This window comes from Corvus hawaiiensis, chromosome 16, assembly GCF_020740725.1.
Source record: "Corvus hawaiiensis isolate bCorHaw1 chromosome 16, bCorHaw1.pri.cur, whole genome shotgun sequence".
In the NCBI taxonomy this organism is placed as follows: Eukaryota; Metazoa; Chordata; class Aves; order Passeriformes; family Corvidae; genus Corvus; species Corvus hawaiiensis.
In genome coordinates, this window is record NC_063228.1 from 13771997 (window position 1) to 13785640 (window position 13644).

The window sequence follows — 13644 nt, forward strand, 5'->3', positions numbered from 1 at the left end:
CTCACCAGCCAAGCTGGTGATCACAGTTAAGCCAGAAGATCTTGCCCAGCATCACAAAACAGATCTGCGAGAGCAGAGCAGCTGGTATTTCTGCACTGCACCAGCCTTCCCCCACCTTCCAGCAGCCCAGGTTGTGGTCACCGAGGGTTGGGTAAAGGAGACCCATCTTTCCTGGCAGAATCAAGCAGGTTGAATTACCACAGGCTGCTCTGGGATAACCCTGTTGCAGGAACCTGTGGCTTCCATGCAGCTGTCCCTCGTGCTCTTCTCATCCCATCCCGCCATGGAGACTCTGGAGCAGAGGGCGAGCCACGGCCTGGGCAGGTGGGTGGGCCCTGGCTCTGCAGTGGGGCTTGGAAACCAGGGACAGGGTTGTCCCCTGATACTGCTGCTCCCTCCTGCCCCAGCTCTGTAAGCTGGGACCATTTCAGCAGGGATAACCACTCCAGAGGCCCAGTGCTCAAGACAGGGCACACCGTGCTCCAGACATCTCCCTCTCATGGAGAGGCAAGATGTGAAGTGTGTCCTTCAGGACCATAGGAACAGGTTCCACTCCTATGAGTGGGGAGCACAGGGTGTCCCTGCCTGGCCCAGCTCCCCTAGGAACATCTCCTAGGTAAGGTGGTCCCAGCAGGGACAAGCTGACATCTCTTCTCTCTGCAGAGTGGCACTTCTGGGATGCGTGCGGACGGCATCCCACCCCTGGCACCCCAAGAGGAGCAGCGAGCCTGGTGGTCTGGAGCATGGAGAGGCAGGAGTGCAGGGCACAGGCCCGGGCTGGACCCCAAAGGTGGGTGCAGGAAGGCGTGTGGGGTGTCACTGAGGGGTGCTCACCTTCACCGGCTGGGGATGAAGAGCACTGGGCATTGGTGGTGCTGGCTGAGCTCCTGTGCCATTGCTTTGGGCAGAGAAGGTTGATCAAAACCAGGGGAGTTGTAGGGTCTGGGATGCAGCAGGGATCTCTCAGGGTCTTGGATGTAGCAGGGTCTCAGATCTAGCAGGGGTCTGTGAGGGTCTGTCAGATATGGGAACCTTTCCCCAAAAAGAGCACAAAGGCCAGGTGGGGAGGGTTGGGGGACACACCGAGGTCCTGGTATCCCTATCAGTTCATACACTTCTATGCCACAGCCCTGAGCTGAGATGGGAGCCCAGGGTTTAGCTGGGGTGGCTGGGACAGGAGTGAGAAGAGAAGCCCACGTGAACAAACTGGGCTTTGCCCAGCCAGCGCAGAGGAACATCAGCCGATATGGTCATTGGCTGTTACTGCAGTTATGGATGGTGCAAACCAAGCAGAGGAGAGTGGCCATGAGCTGCTGTGACTCTCCCTGGCTGGTTGGAATGGAGGAGAAGGAGTATGGGGAAAGCTTTGACCAAAACTCCAGTCCTGAGCCCAAAACATGAGGCTAGAGGTGGCTGATAGTCAGAAAGGAGCTGGGGATGGTCTAAGGGCTGGCGGTAGGAGGGTCACAGAAGTGTGGGAAGACAAATAAATGTCCATGTCAAGTTCCTCTGTGAGGAGAGTGCTGGGTGAGCAGCTCATCCAGAGCAGCTTCCCAAGGCACAGCACAAGCTTGTCTGTGATCTTTTTTTGGGGAAACATCAGGTTTGGGGGCTCTGTAATCCAGCGGGAAGGGCAAGCAGAGCTGGGGGAAAGAGGCTGATGCCAGGGCAGGCATGAAGAGAAACACCTGGAGAGGAAGGCAGAACAAACCCCTGGGAGAGCAGGCCAGGGTGCTGGGACACTGCAGGGGCTCAAGTTTACATACTGGGGCTTCCATCTGCCATTTGGGCATCTGCACCACCGTGAGCAAACACTGGCAGCTGCAAAAAACCAGTTCAGACAGCTGCCTTCGCTGGTCCAGACCCTCCTCCCCTTACATTCCTGAAAGGAGATCATCCTGGCTACTGTTCTTGTTATTTTTGATGTGAACAGTAAAGCTTTTGCCCTATCCACCTGCTCCAGGCCTGTACCCCAGCACAAAAAGGGGATCTGCAAGAAAGCATCCATGTGGGAACAGGAGTGAACTGGGAAACTGGGATGATTTTTCTGGAGGGGAAGGATCTGAGTGCCTAGAGCAGCCAAGCCCTGCAACCTTCCCTCTGCCTGGAACAGCAGGCTCCATCATGGGCTTTATGAAAGAGCAGGATCTGAGTGAAAAGGCATAAACTTGGTGTCCAAACAGTGCTTCATCCTTTTCACCCAGCATTAGAAGCAATGTGTTTGCCTCTTTGAGCTGGGGAATCCAAAGAAGGAGGCATACCCAGGCTGCCTGAGGGACCTGCACCTGCAGCTCCGTGGATGCTTTGGAGGGCTGACATGGCCAGGGTGGGCAGATATCTTTAGACCCTGCAAGAAGGGATGCTGTGATGGTTGAAATCAGCATCACTTACTTCCAGTTTTGCCCCCAGCCCTGGCATGGCTGTCTATGGATATCCTCACTGCTCTCACTCAGATCTGCTCCATCCATCCCTCCTAGTGAGGCAGGAGGTCTCATCCAGCCCCCAGCCTGGACCTCCATGGCCACTTCTCTGCTTTGTTCTCCTGCCAGCCATATCCTGTGGCTCTGCTTGCTTGTCCCCTCAGTGGCAGTGCCACTGGGCTGTTGGTGCCTCATCCCAGCCAGGCTCTTTGGGATGCCCCAGGCTGCCAGCACCACAACACCAATGCTTTTATTTTGAATGCTAATACATTTTCTTCCTCCTGTTCTGTAAGCAGCATCTTTCCAGCAGTCCAAGAGAGAGCTGTCAGCCCCCTCTTGCACCCCAGGACATTATTTTCTTGGCAGTCCCTTCAGCCATCATTGGTCATGTAGTCAAAACCCAGGTCCTGCCTCAGCACTGAGGGTGCTGCAGGCCCGAAGTGGGAGGCAACCCATCCCTCTGAGCGAGCTGCCTTTTGCCTCTGTCGGTGGTCGGTGTAGGACCTCGTATCCAAGAGTATTTCTATCTATCCCCCAGTTCCAAAAAGGTTTTTGAATAAAAACACGGGGTTTCTGCATCGCTTACGACCTTGCAGGAGCCTTTTAAATGGCAGCCAAAGGTTGAACAGCACCATCTAGTGCGCTCCCTCCCGAATCCGCCGCGCCAGAGGGACGCCGGCTCACACCCACGCACATCCCTGCCGCTGGGAGGGAACGCGGGATGCTGACGGCCCACCAGCCATCACCTCTCAGCACCAGGTCAGCCCCACCTAGCTCTGGGGGAGTCAGCGAGTCGCTACAAAGAGGACAATTCATTCGCGAGGATTCCTGTCAGTGCTGAAGCTGATCCAAGCAGTTTCAGACTCTGCAGAAGGGATGTTGGAGAGCTTGCAGGTTCCAAGCCATCTTGGCAGGAGGGGAGGGTGCTACAGAAAATATCCCTTTGCAAGGAGGCTCTGGAATTGCACTGCACCAGTGCTGCCTGGATGCAGCACAGACTCTTCAGACCAAAGGCTGAGAGCGGTCCTTTTCTCCAGTGTTTGCTGTTTGTTTCTTCCAGGCAGAAAGGGATGTGTGCACTGGAAGATGGGAAGTGTCCAGAATCCTAGGTTCACGTGGGGCCAGCCTCAGTGGCAGGGTGACACCAGGGGTGCACCAAAACACCACAGCCATCTCAGTGGTGGTAGTTTTGGTGTAAGGGGGATATTTGGGGTAAAAGGCAAAGCTACACGATCAGCTGATGAAGAAGGGAAAAATAACCAGGTTTGGTTCGTTGGTCTCAAAGACCTTGCAGTCCGATTCCTCCTGCACACAGCCAGGAATGCTCAGTTTGGTTTATCACCTGTTTGATGTCTTCAGATAAATCTGGAAGTGATTTTGGCCCCTGGTAGAGTGCAGGGATCAGTCTTCTCATCATGAGCCACCTGAGGGGTAAAAGGCAGGGAAGGGGCTCCAGAGGGAGCCCATGGCTCCCTCAGCCCCAAGCATCCCTGCTAGAGGACCAGAAAATAATGAGGCACCCTGGGGGCTTGGCATTGACCTGTGGGAATTTGCCTCTTCCGGCCTATGAAGGGGCAGCTGCCCGGCTGCCTTGGCTGGAGCAGGGCAATGCTGGCTCTGCTTTCCCTGCGAGCACGCACAGAGTGATCCTGCACTGCTGGGAGAGACCTGCCAGCTGCTCTGGAGGCCCCCTGCCCCTCTGTGTGCCCGAGGGTGGGACAGGGGCTGGCTCCTCACTCCGGGCTGTGTTCCCTGAGCTGGGGGAATGCGCCAGGAGCTGGTGGGAGCAAGATGAGCCTCCAGCACTTCTCCCACCTCCCCAGGTCCAGCCCAACCCAAGGAGCAGTAAGGAAAGGTCAGGGAAGGATGGCAGCATGAGGGAAGGCATGTCAAGCCCCAGCACTTCAACCACCTGCATCCTGCTGCACCCAAACTCATCACCCACCACCTCAGGTTCTCCCTTGCATGGAGAAATCTTCTCTGGTTTCTCAAATTAACTCAGTTCAGGCCATGAATCTTGCTGGGCCTTTCTCTGGGAGATGAAAAACTCCCTAATACCTGATCATCTCTCACCCATGAAGTGGCTGAAGCGCTATAATGTAGCCGTCTCTGGGGCTCCTTTGAACTTGCCGGGGAGGCTGTGGGGCTTGGCTACACCCTGCAAAGCAGGGCTCACTTTCAACTCTCTTCCACCTTCTCCCAATTCCTCAGCCTCTTTTCCAAAACACAAACCCTTCTGCTGTAGCACCCAGCCCCGTCTCAGCTGGACACCTCCCATGGGGAGCCTGCTGCTCCCACATTATCCCTCCTGCCTCCTAAACTCCCCCCGATCTGTCCTTGCCAGATCCTGAGTTTCCAGCAGAAGGGCCCTGTGTTCAGTGGACAGATCTTTTCACAGCTGCTTGCATTCAAGCACGTTTTATTTGCCAGGGACTCAGCTTGTGAAGTTTTCTACAGCTGTCTTGACCTCGTCCATGTCTCCTGCCCCTCTCATTTCCCTCGCCCCGGCGTTTTTCTCAGCAGGGCTTTTTAATCTATTTCTAGACCATTGATGGAAATACTGAATAGCACTGGGCTTCCCATCCAAGCCTGGACACCCACTGAGCGCGCTCCCATTCTGCAGGGATTCCCCATTGATGGCTGTCGGTTTGCCAGCTCCCAGCCCCTTTAAGGTGTCCCTCTTGATGTTGTATTGTGCTAATTTTTAATCAGAATAGTATATGGATTAAGTCACATGCCTGAACAGAGCCCAGGTCTATTATTTCTATACCATAACCTTTATCAGCCAAACTTGTAATCTCTTCAAAGGATGACATCAGAGTTTGACAAGAGCTATTTTCTCGAAACTAGGCTGATTGCATTAATTATATTCCCATCCTTTAATTCTTTACCAGCTGAATCCCACATCAGCCTTTCTATTATAACGCCTGAGATCAGTATTGCACTGCTACGTGAAAATCGGCTCCGAGCATCGTTCACATGAGAGAGTGCAAGGAGCCACATCATCCTGCCAGGCTCTGTGCTGGGGTGAGATGGGGAGTGTCACTGCCCAGAGTGGACGTTTGGGAGTTTCACAAAGCTGGAAAAAAAATGCTACATTTCCAAAAGTGTTCCCTAAATGCATTGAGGCAGGCAACTGTGGTAGCATAACCACATAAGAAAGCAGAAACAGTGCCTGTTGGAAACCATTCTGAGTTATTTCTGATTTTCAGAGGATTTTCTAGCAGTTTGTTTGCATGTTCAGCTTTTGGGATGGTATCTAGGGTCTGCCTGGCTCAGAGTCGATCACTGCTTTCCAGGGAAGAAGCATGCTTTTGCACTTCCCTGTCACGCTACTCTCATTTGATCTCTGCATCTGGCAACCCACTTCTCCCTTCAGTGTCCTCCACCACTGCAGCCTCAGAGCTGGTGCTGAGGCCTCCCCGAGCCGGGACCTCCCTGCTCCCCATAACCAAACATCCCCGATTTGGGGAGTCTCCATGTGGTGTGACACATTCCAGTCCATGCAGTGCCACCTTTTGGACAGTCCGTGATTTCTCCCCGCGGCAGAGTTCCCCAGCGCAGAGAAGCAGGACATACATTGCAGGTTCCAAACCAGCTCTAGTTGTTGGCGGAGACCAGAGCAGCTGGTGGACCGGTGCCTCTGCATCCCCAGGCCCATGGTGCATGGTCCAAATGGGACAGAGCTCAGGTGTGCCGTGGTGTTCAACACGGACAGAGCTGTGGAGGATCGTGTTGTTTGAGGGTTGATACCTTTCCTGGGAAGAGCCCTTCGACGAAACCCTGGAGGTCTCCGAAGTCTCTCTGGGGCTGTCTCTGCCTGGGATGCTCAAGGGAGCTCTGCGGGCTCCCCTCATCCAGGGCCAGACGGAGCCCTGGAGACACTGAGCGCTTGAGGTGTCCACCCAGCCGGGGCTCTCCGGGAAGCTCAGCCCGAAGCCTCGGCCATGTGCCGGAGCTGTCCGGGGAGCCGAGCCCGCACACTTGGAAACGTGCTGCGCTCCCCGGGGCTTGAGGCCTCCCCGAGCCGGGACCTCCGTGCTCCCCCGGGCCGGCCCTGCAGCGGGTGCGGGGCCTGCAGCCGCCCCGGGCCCCGCGTGCCGCCGCGCCGCCTCCCCGGGCCGTGCCGGGCCCGCTCCGCCCCGCTCCGGCCGCCGGTCCCGCAGTACCGGGCGGGGGCGCGGGGGGCGCGGCTGAGCCGCGGTGCCGGGCTGCGAGGCAGCGGCGCAGGCGGAGCGGAGCGGAGCGGGGCTCGGCTTGCTGCTGCTGCTGCTGCTCCTGCTGCTGCTGCTGCTCCTGTTCTCGCTCCCCGCCGCCGCCACTCGCCCGCGGCCGCGGCCATGGGCGTCCCGGGCCGCCCGCTTTGTGCCGCCGTCGCCCCTCCGGGCCGCCGCTGCCGCTGAGCCGCATGGGCCGGGCCCCGCGCCGCCCCGGGCCGCCGCCGCCGCCGCTCCGCGCGGGTGAGTGAGGCGGCCCAGGCCCTGCGCCGAGGCCGCGCCGAGGCCGCCGCGGGCGGGAGCGCGGGGCCGCGCCGGGGCCGCCGAGCCGGGCTAGGCCGCCCCGGGCGCGGGGGGAGGCCGGGCGGGCGAGCGGGGCCGGGGGCGGCGGCTGAGGGGAGGCGCGGGCCGGGTCCCGCGAAGTTGCCCGGGGGGCGGCGGGGGCCCCGCGCGGCGCCCTGTCAGCGGCAGGGCCGCCCCAGAGCCCGCCCGGCCCCGCGCCTCCCGCGGGGCGGCCGTGGGGGTCTCCTCCGGAGCCGGCCGGGCGTCTCGGCCGGGCGCCTCGCGTGTCCTCCGGGAGGCTCCCCGGGGCTGCCCCGGCCGGGGCGAGGAGCCAGCGCCGCCCCGCTGCAACAATGCCCGGCGTGGCTGTGGGGCTGCGGGGCCGCTGACCCGGGGGTCCCCTTCACCCGGCCGCGGGTCACCAGGGACCTGCACCGCAAACGGGGGGCCGAGTCCTGCGCTCGCTTTCAGAAGCGGGGTGAAAACCACCCAGAACCGCACCGTGGTGCCAAAGCCCAGCCCCGTCCCGCGGTGCCAGGGCAGGGGCTGCATGCCGGGGGCTCGGGCCGGGTGGGAGCGCGGCGCTGGCTCCTGCCGCGCTCCGCACGGGGCCCAGCCATCCTCGCTGGCCGCTCCTGGGTTCGCTGGGTTGTTTCACGATGGACAGGTGGGCTGTAAGGACAGGCAGGGCATCGACGGCGGTTCTTGGTTAGCCCGGATCAGGAAATGGGGGGGGGGAAATGGTAAAGCATCCCAAAGATGTTCGTTGGTGTGGGGTTTGCTTTGAGAGGGAGGGCGAGCTAAAATGTGTCTTTCCTGGTGTGTTTTTACATGCAATTGAGTTAATCCAGTGCAAGGAGTAATTTGTGAGGCTGCTGGTGCTCTGCAGTACTTGGGGCTTAGAGGCTGAGGCTGTTCTGTAACACAAGGCTTTTGCTACTCGCTTTAAATGATGATGTTAATTTGTTGAGCAGCAGAAGTAGCAACCCAGGGATTGCCCTTCTCTTCCTTCCCTGCTTTCCCCATGCCTTCCATCCTCCATATTGACTCATCACTCTTTTGAGTCTTGATGGTACTTGATCAGGTTTCCTTGTCAAGGTGGTTTTCTCATCTTCCTTTGATGACCTGAAATTTTCCCAGGCTTGTAGCATGCAATTTTATTAGCATAACTGAACCTTTTCTCAACGACTTGCCTACAAAAAGCAGTGCTAGAACTGAGCTCCTGTACTAACATGCCCATCTGAAGAAAGAATGCAGTCCAGATGCCCAAAATATTAGGGTCAATGATGCATCTGGATTCCCCTAGAGCTAGACGAGGCGACGCAGCGTATTTCTGAAATGCAGAGATTTGTGAGGAATGTGGCACTGGTATGTCACTTGAGCGAACGAAAGCCACCTGTGTTTGATTAAGGTGCAGCCCCGCTTTCAGGACTAACTGGATATTCTTTAAAAATAATTTTCACAAGCCTTAAATTCCTGTTTGAGGATAAGAATTTCCTAGATCCATGGCCAGATAAAAACATGTTGCCTTAGTATGATCTGGTATATGTCCTGTCCAGCTAGGCAGTGCAGAGGAGTTGGTGGCAGTGCAAAAGTTGGCATGTGTCCTGTGGTACCTGAGTACGGATCTCTTGGATGTGGGCTGCCACATGCCAGGGTCATGTAAAACCACCAGTGTTGGGAAATTGGCTGGTGTTTTAGCATAGTGTCAGCTATATCAGTGATGCCAAATTCTGGATGTAAAGTTTTGGGATATTGTGTAACTGTCATTTTTAGCCTGTGACTGGCTTGAGCTCGATTCTGTGCTCTCAGAAGTTACCAAGCCATTGATTCTGCTGAAAAAGAGGTGTTAGTACAGTAAAGATGCAGCGCATAACCAGTAGTTTGTTGTCTTAGAGTGTTTATTTCCAGTGATACTCGCTTATTTTTTCCTCATCTGTTTCAGCCAAACAAACTTGTTTGCCTTGGAGCTACAAATACTGGTGATTTGAGATTGGTGCTCATCCCCCACTGTTCCCACGTGAGCAAGTACCAGAAAAATGAATATCCAGGGGAAAGGCTTCCCCTTGGACCTCGGAGGAAGCTTCACTGAAGATGCTCCAAGGCCACCAGTTCCTGGTGAGGAGGGGGAGCTCGTGTCCACAGACCCAAGGCCGGTTAGCCATGGTTTCTACTCCGGTAAAAGTGATGTGGTCAGAAATGAGACGTCCACGGCAACACCGAGGCGCTCCGATTTGGATTTGGGGTACGAGCCTGAGGGGAGTGCTTCACCAACTCCACCCTACCTGAAGTGGGCCGAGTCGCTGCACTCCTTGCTGGATGATCAAGATGGCATCAACCTCTTCAGGACTTTCCTGAAACAGGAGGACTGTGCGGATCTGCTGGACTTTTGGTTTGCCTGCAGTGGCTTCAGGAAGCTGGAGCAGTGTGTGTCTAATGAGGAAAAAAGACTCAAGCTGGCAAAAGCTATTTACAAAAAATACATCCTCGACAACAATGGCATTGTGTCCCGGCAGATCAAACCGGCCACAAAAAGCTTCATCAAAGACTGTGTCATGAAACTGCAGATTGACCCTGACATGTTTGACCAGGCCCAAACGGAGATTCAGTGCATGATAGAAGACAATACCTACCCTTTGTTCCTTAAGTCGGATATTTATTTGGAATACACAAGGACAGGTGGGGAAAGTCCAAAAATTTATAGCGATCCGAGCTCAGGGTCTGGGACAGGTAAAGGGCTACCTGGTTATCTGCCAACTCTGAACGAGGATGAGGAGTGGAAGTGTGACCAAGAGGCCGAGCCCGAGGCCAGCAGGGACTCGGCGCCTTCCAGCAGGCTCACGCAGAAGCTGCTTCTGGAGACGGCCACGCAGCGCGCGGCCTCAGCCCGGCGCTACAGCGAGGGCAGGGAGTTCAGGTAGGTGGAGAGTGGGTCTAGGAGCTGCCACTGGCACAGGGGAGATGGGAAATCTTGGAAGACCGTAGGCGCTGGGGAACATTCATGTTGGTACAGGATGGCATTGCCAAGTGGTTTGATGGAGTGCAAAGCTTTCTTTGAAACTAATCACAGGTTATTTTAAGGGTGTCTTTGGCTGTTCCTGTCTGATAGTGCCACATCATCCCTGCAGCATGTTCTTCACCTGGAGAAACTGCTGCGGGAGGTATTCTGGAGGCAGGTAGGGCTTGGTGGGCAGTGCAGAGCCATGGGCAGCCCTCATTCACGTGCAGGTGACTGGGCAAGCTGCAGTGCCAGGTTGGCCATAGCCTCCACCTCAGAAGGTCAGTGTTCAGGTACTGTAACATGGGCAGGTACAGCTGGCGGTGACACTCGCTGTGTAGACATTGTCATGAGCCACAACTGGGAGCTCAGAGGAGATAGATACCCTCATATTGGTAATGTGGGTAGGAGTGAAGCAGCATTGATGGTGCTCCCTGATAATGGTACTGCTTTGCATATGAGATGTCCAGCACTGAATTCTAGTGGTGTCAAAGTCAGAATCCCCAAATGCAGTTAAAACCATGCCATGCTGAAGCTCTTCCCTTCATGAAAGTAATTGCTGGGATTTTTTAACTGTAGGACTTGCACAGTTCTGCAGCCTGTTTTTTTCTGGGTCCCCCACCCACTTCCAGCCAACATGGATTTTGAAACTTGCTGAGAGCTCAGTTAAAATTCCAGACAATTAACTTAGCAGGGAGCTCTCTGGGATCAATAAGCATGTGTGTGTCTAACCCTTGCTGAATCAACAGAACCCGGCCAGAACACATTCCTACTTTTTTTTCCCCCCCTTTTTAAATAAAATCTCCTTGTTTTAAGACCTGCTTAGGCTAAAATCTGACGCTTTGTGAAGATTACGAAATGAAGTAGCTGAACTGTCCTCTTCAAAGCCTCCTGCCTTATGAAAAGCATTTCTGTGTTTAATCTCCTTCGGCCGTCCCTTTAGGCTGGCAGCTGGAAGCGCATCCCGCCCTGCGCAAGGTCTCAGTGCCTTTCAGCTGGCAAAATGTTCTCAGTTTGATTCTTGTTTTCTTACAGATTTTGAGGAGGGGATGCTGCTTGTGAAATCCTTGGGGGGGAAAAAAGCAGAGAATTCATGTGGGCTCCCACTGTTTTAATCGGGAGTCAGAAAAGAAGTATCCCAGTGTCTTGGGACTTTCCCATGGAGTTAATAAAAACCTTGAATGTGTTGTGAAGTGCATTTCACTGAGCAGTTGGGTGCTCACCATAAATGAAGGATTAGAAAAGTCTACAATTTAAGTATCTTTTTGTTTAAGCAGTAATGGTGTTAACACTGAAAATAACTTACTTGAGGGTCAGCTGTGTTTAGTTTCCTTACCAGACCAGGTAGCAAATCCTGTGTGCAGCACTGAGCTGTTTAGCTCCAGCTTCAAGAAAAAGGTGCACTTTACCCATTATCTGAATATATCTGCGCCAGGCTGTAAAATGGTTTGAGAAATGTGCTGTGAAATAGAAGTGTTTTGAAGTAAAGTTCACTGGTCCTGGGCATTTTCATAGGAGATTGGAACAACCTGAAATAAATCTTTACCTGGAGGATGGAGATCAGAGAAAATGTGTGGCTATTAATTTGTAGTGTCCAACAGCCTGTCATTGTAGCTACTGACACTCTACTGACCTGTGGGGTAGGGAGGCAAGGAAACGTTTGCCATTCTCACCAGAGGAGGAGGCACTTCTCAGCCTGGAGTAGCTGAAGGTAAGGGATTTATTTTGCATTTTAAATGTTGGCCTGTCAGCATCTGTGGCATCCAGAGCATTGCCATGGAAGATGCTGCTGAACTGCATAATCTCTGCATTTTTATTCTAAAAACTGCTGAGATACTAATTTATGAGGTGGTTGTTCCTCTTTGTGCAACTTTGTTGTTGTTGCATTAACCTTCTTCCTGGATATTGTATAGCAATAGCTGTCTTAAACAAGCTGGTTTTTAAGCTGTAGCATCTTTATCCTGCAGACTTCTTGTTCATTTACTTTCTCACCCAAGGAAGCGTGCGAGAAGCTGGCAAAGCTGCTTGCAGCAGGAAGCAATGGCCGCATGCAGCATTTGAAAAGCTGGGTCCCAATTTATTTTGAAAATTTCCACAAACCTCCTTTTTTCTCTGGCGTATGTGTGGAAGAATTTCTCATTTCTGTTCTTTAGGGAATGTTGAAATAAGCTGTTTTGCATTATATCTCAGGGCCTGTTTAATCTTCCCAAGATTGAACTTCTATTCCTTGGCTTCCATGGAAACCCTAAATAAAGAGGAATTTAAGCAAATGCAATGGAAGTATTTCTCTGTTAGCAAATGAGCATCTTGAATCAGCTCCAGGTTTTTTTTCAGCAGAAAGTTCATAAATCTTGATGCAGTTGCTCTGCTCTCAGGAGAACAAATGTAAAAAATTCCTCAAACGGCAGAAGACAACCTGTTATTAGCGCTGGATATTTTTGAAGGTGTGCAAATGTGCAGGCAGATTTGAGAATACGCTGAAGCCAAAAGCATCGCTGTTACCCACTGTGTTTTTGTATGCGTCGGAAAAGGCCAATAGTCATTATCGTTAGGCTCCTGCAAATTAATTGGACATTGGTTATGGATCAGTGAACTTCAAAGAGGGTAACCCCCGAAGATCTCAGGCATTAACTCGCAGCTTCCGAAAGTGACACTAACGTGGTTGTGAGGGCGGCTAAATCGTTCATTAACCTTCTTCCGACACGCCGGGACAGCGTTCCTCAGAGCTGGAGAGCAGAAATTAAACCTGTGCCTGAGATCTGCCTGCAGCCTGCTTTTCGAGTGCTCCAGGAAAACGCAGCCTCTTAAAAAGTTGGAAATTTGGTGCTTGGTGGTTTGGTTGTGTCTTTTGTTGGGGTGGGTTTCTCATGCTCTCTCTTTAGCTCTGTGTGGGAAGGGGCTCCTATCCCATTTCCAAAGCATCAGAGAGCAGCACTCACAGGCCTTGCCTTTGCTTTCTTCTGTGGTGGGAAGTGAGAAGAGCATATGGTGTTACCTGGCAGCAGCTCTGCCTTCATCTCTCCTGAAAACCAGGCAAACAGAGATGTACGTTAGTTCTGCCAATTGTTTTGGGTTTTGACCCATTCCATGAAGTGTACAGTATTGAAAAGGAAGCCTGGGTGATGGTGGTTAGAGGACACGTGGTGGTGGGTGAAGTCTCCAGTTGCTGGATTTCGAGGGGCGTTGGTGGTGGAGCTGCTGGGCACGGATGGAGGAGTTTCTCAGCGTGGGCTTTGATATACACAGGAGGTTGGGGTTTTTTTAAAATAAGCTGGCTCCAAGCTTTAGTTTCCACAGTGCTGAGCTGACTAAGCTCACCACGTTTCACAAGTGTTGGTTGTTCAAATGAAAAGGGTGGGTAATGTGGCTCTCCACCAGGCTGGTAGGAATCACCAGGAGAGTCCCTGTGCCTGTGCCCACGCACTGGCAGCATCTCCGGACACGTGGGAGGGCAGCTCTCCCCAAAACACACAGCCAGCACTTCATGATGGGGTGTGCAGAGGAGGCAAGTGGAGAAAAGCTGAAGGAGCTTTAGAGGGATGTGAAAACCTTTCGCCTGGGACAATGCAATGACAAACTAACATGGAGAGGCTGTTTCAGGGAAGGCACAGGATAGCTCCATGGCTTAGGGAGCATAAACGGTCCAGTGATCAGAAGCTGGGGCTGCATCAGGAAGGAGCTGGCTGAAGTTTAGCTGGCAGCCCTAATTTTGAGGTTGGCTGCTTCA

The 13644-nt window shown here is 53.7% G+C and overlaps 1 protein-coding gene across 2 annotated transcripts in view; it reads left to right on the top strand.

Moving 5' to 3' along the window:
* Positions 1 to 6825: 6825 nt before the first annotated feature.
* The window catches only part of AXIN1 (axin 1), a 73898-nt gene continuing 67079 nt past the window's right edge, over positions 6826 to 13644 (top strand). For both annotated transcript variants that reach the window (XM_048320962.1, XM_048320963.1), the window contains exons 1-2: positions 6826 to 6880; positions 8865 to 9836. In XM_048320962.1, the coding sequence (XP_048176919.1) occupies positions 8959 to 9836 (878 nt within the window). In that variant the 5' untranslated portion in view covers positions 6826 to 6880; positions 8865 to 8958. The remainder of the gene's footprint in view (positions 6881 to 8864; positions 9837 to 13644) is intronic.